Source organism: Antrostomus carolinensis, unplaced genomic scaffold (assembly GCF_000700745.2).
Source record: "Antrostomus carolinensis isolate BGI_N321 unplaced genomic scaffold, ASM70074v2 scaffold15377, whole genome shotgun sequence".
NCBI lineage: Eukaryota > Metazoa > Chordata > Aves > Caprimulgiformes > Caprimulgidae > Antrostomus > Antrostomus carolinensis.
In genome coordinates this window covers 138650-143946 of record NW_010325518.1, presented here as the reverse complement: position 1 = coordinate 143946, position 5297 = coordinate 138650, and the positions used below count along the sequence as shown (strand labels likewise).

The following is a 5297-nucleotide window of genomic DNA, read 5'->3' as shown; positions in this document are numbered from 1 at the left end:
GGAATTGGGTGTGCACCCCTTGGAAGAAGCTGCTTTGGTTTAATCTACACTGGCAAATTTAAAAATCTGTAATTCTCTGCTGGTAAAAGCAACAGGAGGTGCTGTAGGTGTGATTTACTTTTTCACACATCATCTCTATTGGCTCCTGACAAGTACTGAAAACTCCTTGACCTCTCTACAGTATAATTTCCACCGTTGCATTCACCAGCAAAGCTGCAGGATGAAAGGGGTGAGTCCTTACTGCCCTGGCAAAGCTGCTTGTGGTTCTGTTCCTGCTCTGCAACGTGGCTTTGTCTCCCCTCATGTACCCTCAGACCAGCAATACTCATGAGCCACACAAAAAATTTGTCTGGAACCAGTGGAAGCAACCCACAGATTTGTCTAAATTAACAAATTTCCAGGAAAACTCACTGACCAGCTCTCCACCAAAGTGGAGCTTTCAGGTGACAGAGTGTGCTCGAGCTGTAATTCAGTATGAAATGTGCTCAGCTGGTGTCACAGTGTGAAGCTTCAGTCTATTTCTAACTCCTGTTATGCTGAAATACCCACAGATTCTTTTGAAATGAATTTAGTTTGGTTTAGTGGCTTGGGTAGGGGGTTTTTTTGATTTTGTTTTTTTTTAATTCTATCTGTTCTGCCTTTGAGAGCTACCAGGCACAGTGGATGCTGGCAGGAGTCACACTATCACACCCCATCACTGTCATAAATACTCTCACAGCCTCACGTCTTCCCACGCAGCTTCCTTTTCACCCATGCACACACAGGGGAACATGAGCTCCGTGTCCTCCTCATGTGAACACATTGGTTTTTCCTTCCTGAAGAGGCTGTATCTGCAACCAACACTGATGTATCATTTGCACTTTTCTCACTTAAGATTTTATCAATAATATTACGCTGAGCTGGAATTGTTTGATTTTCATATTTTAGGGTTTTTTTTTCCAGAGATGGGAGTTAAGAGTCTTACCACATGTGAGCTCTGTCCATATCTGTAGTATAATCATGTACTCCTAATACATAAAACATTTGATAGCCTGTTGAATTATTTATGTAGTATGTATTTTAAGTGGAATTTTACAGGGATGAAACTTCTTGAGGTAAATGAGGCAATTTTCTTCCGTGTAGTTACATGCTGCATATTTCTGCATGTTTGCTTACAGGATTGTTTAGTATGGGATCCGAGTATGTTCTTGTAGGCTGCAATAATAATAATAATATACAGGTTTAAGAAAAACCTTAATCCTTTTAGCCCAGTTGGTGTAAACCACACAGGCGATTTTGAAGTTCCAATGCAGTATTTACTGGGTTTTCCCTTGGGAATATTCACTATCTGTAAGGTGCTTTTCACACTGACTCTTATCTCCTGTAGGCTTCCTGTGAATCAGGTATTTAGGCACAAAACAAAGACAACGGTGATAAAAATGCTCCAGGGATCGTAGGCAATTCACTGCTTCAAACCCAGCAATGGAAAGTGAACTGCCTTCTGACAGGTTTCTGGGGATCACAGGAATATGGATTATTGAAGGTGATTCCATGAGCTCTGATGCAGAATGCCTGCATTGCAGGAGCCACAAAAGTTGGTACTTTTGCTGATCATTTCGTTACAGAGAGTAACACTGAGTGTAGAGGAGGGTATTCAATTTTCTCTTCCTCTCGGGTACGTGTCCGAGCACAGACATCAGCTGATACCAGCACAGGGCTCAGCACTTCCAGAGCTGGTAGCGCAGGACCCCCAGACAGACTCCCAGTGTGTATTAACCCAAGGGGAGAAGAAAACAAAACATTGATGCTATTGCTCTCTCTTAAAAACAAAGCAAAATGGTGATGATGGTGTCTTTGCTGCGGTCTTCTTCTCTCCTCCCAGGTGGCCTGCAGATTGAAAGCAGCGAGGAGACAGACCAGGGGAAGTACGAATGCGTCGCCAGCAACAGCGCGGGAGTGCGCTACTCCTCCCCTGCTAACCTTTACGTGAGAGGTAGGGAGCGCGTCGGCTCACACCGCTGGCAGATACCTCCCTCCCCGTGGCCTTCCTTTGTCCCCAGCTCTTTGATTCTCTCCTGTCCCCGAGCGCAGGGGAAGCACTGGTGTTAATTGGTTGGATCCTTCACGTTGCGCTGCTGAGCTTGCAGAGGGATCCTGGTGCACCCTGACCTCCTCACCATTGCTGGTGGCTCCAGCTACCGCCCCAGAGTTGCAGAGCAGTTCTCTTACCCACAGTGAAGTCAAGTGTGACCCAAAAATAATGTGCCCAAGAATCTGCCAGCATCAGCCTGCAGAGCCCAAAGGGGAATGAGCAGCTCTGGCTGCAGAGAGGCCATAATCCCTTTTTCTCCCAAAGGATCCCTGCTCTCTGGAAGTGGGAAAGATTCAGTTCTGCTGGTGTGGGTGTGAGAGGAGGGGAGGACCCTCTCAGCCCCCTCCACTGAGCTCTCTGTCCCCTGGATCTTAGCAGATTGCAACAGGAGGAGGGTGCCTTGTTGCACTCACTTGTCCCTTAAGTCCCAGCTGGTTTTCCCCTTGCCAGCAGTAATTTGTCACTGGTTCCTTGGGCATGAAGACTGGCACAGGCTCACAGAGGCATGGAGATGGCCAGCAGACATCTCTGCCGCAGTGACAGGTTCCTTCACCCGTGTAGCACGAGGAACAGATGACGGGGTTGGCTTCTGCTTGATGCCCCCTCGATGTTCTCACACCCAGTGGGGCAATAGCCTTTCTCCTTTCTTTGTTACTTCATTTTAATCTCTCTGATCTGTAATATTTTGTGTGTAGCTTTGGTTTAATGTCTTTCCACAGCAAAACCCTTTTGGTAATGAGAGAGCAGGGCTGGTCCTTCTCGCTTTTTTTTAAAAAAAAAGAAAAAAAACAACAACAAAAAAAGAAAAATACCATTGGGAGGAAAAAAAGAAAAGTTACATCCCAGCAAACTGTTCCCATTTCCATCCCATCGACAGAGGAAGCGCCTCCCACCTACACTCACGTTAATTCTGCAGTCAAATGCAGAGCCATGCTCCTGTGTGCACTCCTTTCTCTCTCTCTTTCTCTCTCTCTCGTGTCTCACGCTCACTAAATCACATGCACATGGAGAGAAGGCTTTTAATAATTTAATGTTTCCAAGCTAAATTTTTAAATAGCCTTTTGTGGCCAGCTGGAAAATTGCATTTGAAATTTGCCCTGTCGCCTGGGCCCCGAAATTCTTCTTTTGGGAATGTAAATCTGGATCTGATACTAATTCAGGGCTAAAATCTTTTGCAGACAGCTTAGCTGGAATGTTTAATCCAATTTTGGGTTCCTTAAAAAAAAAAAAAAAAGGAAAAAAAAGTGGGGATTTTTTATTATTATTTTATTTATAAATTTCCTCTATCTTTCTGGCCACTCGGAAACTACTCTGGAGACAAAGGTTGTAAGCACGGAGGTGCTTGTCTCCGCACCTGGATGAGAGCCGGCTCCAGGTGGATAGCCCTCTTTCTATCCCAGTTAGCCTGTGTGTACCTGAGGCCTGCCTGAAAAACAAAGCCAGCTTTAGCCGGCCGAGAGAGTGCAGAAAACATCGTCTAAGCAAGCTCGGCCTGTGGTTTGGGTGTTTTTCATGCTGTTTAATTCCTTGTTTTCTTGTGTGTTAATATCGTGGAAAGGTAACAAATTTCTGAAATGGATTTGCTTTGGTGGGAGGGAGAGTTCATGCACATTTTTCTTCCCGTTTTTTTTGTTTTAAAAAGAGTCTTGAACACTCTTGTGTTTCCAATTGACTTGTTTCTCCCATAACATGCTTGTCTCTATAGAACACCTGGGATAGGAGTTGTAAGTTTTAACATTGCAAGGAAATGTTTTGGTTTTGTTTGGCTTTTCTTTTCTTCTTCTAATTATTTCTTTTTCCTTATTCAGTCCCATTGTGGAGTTAGTGTCAGCAGGGCTGGGTGTGGGGCTGGTGGGAGCACGGGCTCGGGGAGCGGATTTCCAGCTTGGGATCTCCTTTGTGTCGGGTCTTCTCTGCCTGGTACAGATTCCGCTCCCCTTTCTCTAAAGAGCAGATGGACCGAAAGAAGTGAGAACTCCTTTCTGGGGTTGGCACCTCTCTCGGGTGCTGATTCTGAAGTAGGATTGCTCACAGTCTGACCTTAACCAAAAGGTACCTAGCTGGATGGGAGGGGGAAAAATTAGGAAGGCAGGAAAGAGGGTCGTTACTATCTTCATTTTATTTATTTTTTTTTCCTTTCTTTTCATTTTGGTTAAGAGAAAAAAACAATCAATTTGCAGCTGACAGCCTTGAGAAGGCCTTTTTTTACTCTCTCTGTGTTTCCCCTATTTTTCTCTTCTCCTCATGTCATTGTGTTCCGCATCAAACCCCCTTAACATCCCTCAGAGCTACGAGAAGGTTGGTGTGGTTTTTTTCTTTTTTACTTTCTTTACCCACATTTTTACATTCTTAAGAGAAAAAAAAAAAATTAAAAAAATAAAAAAAAATAAAAGAGAAAAAGCAAGAAATCTTTAAGATGAGCGAGACCCGCCCGTTCCCGGGTCTCGCAGAGATGAGTTGAGTTGCATTGTGGGCCTCTCTATGCATCCTTTGGTAATGTTGCTGAGTTCTTGCACTTTTTTGTCGTCATGGTTACCTTGCCGTTTGGACATTGGGCCTGATGCATGATAGGAGAATGTAACAATCTTCTTTGCATGCCACTTTTTAAATTAATTATGAATTATTTTTTCTATATATAAATATGTATAGTTTTAATTTTCTTTTATTTTTTTTTTTTACAATTCTGGTTTATTTGAAGTGGATTTACTTTTGAAATTTAGTTGTTCTGTTGGGTTTTTTGCTTTCTCTTGATTTCCTGTTTCGGTTTTGATTGGTTATGCTGTGCTGTAGTTTATTCCAAACGCATTGTGAGAAGCCAGTGTTCCTGCCCACCCGGTGGTAACTGAACTCCTCAATCCCTCCAGGAGGAAAGGAGTCACACAGCTCTAACGCCTGTCCGTGGAAGCCCTGCTATTTGGGACAAGCCTTTGTCTTAGGGGGAGGGAGGGATCTGGGAAGTGGAAAAGATGGTAAGAAGCCAGGGTGTCATTCCAAGAGTTAGCACAGACAGACCCTGGGTCACTTTATTACTTATATATTTCTTGGAGGTGTGGCTCTTGTTCCACATCCTACACACAAATAAAAAACCCTGATCCCTGCTCTGAAGGGCTTCCCCAGCAGAACTTGCTCACTGGGAACTGCCCCTTTCCCCCCAGTAACACCTCAGACACTGCGGACGGGAGCTAATCTGCTGTCAGCCCAGGATGGGTGGAGGCAGCAAGCTTCC

At 44.3% G+C, this 5297-nt stretch overlaps 1 protein-coding gene across 1 annotated transcript in view; it reads left to right on the top strand.

Moving 5' to 3' along the window:
• The window catches only part of LOC104527513 (protein tyrosine phosphatase receptor type S), a 98646-nt gene that overhangs the window by 37040 nt on the left and 56309 nt on the right, over window positions 1-5297 (top strand). Inside the window, 2 exon segments of the mRNA XM_029085785.1 lie at window positions 1862-1972; window positions 4358-4369. Of these exon segments, the coding sequence (XP_028941618.1) occupies window positions 1862-1972; window positions 4358-4369 (123 nt within the window).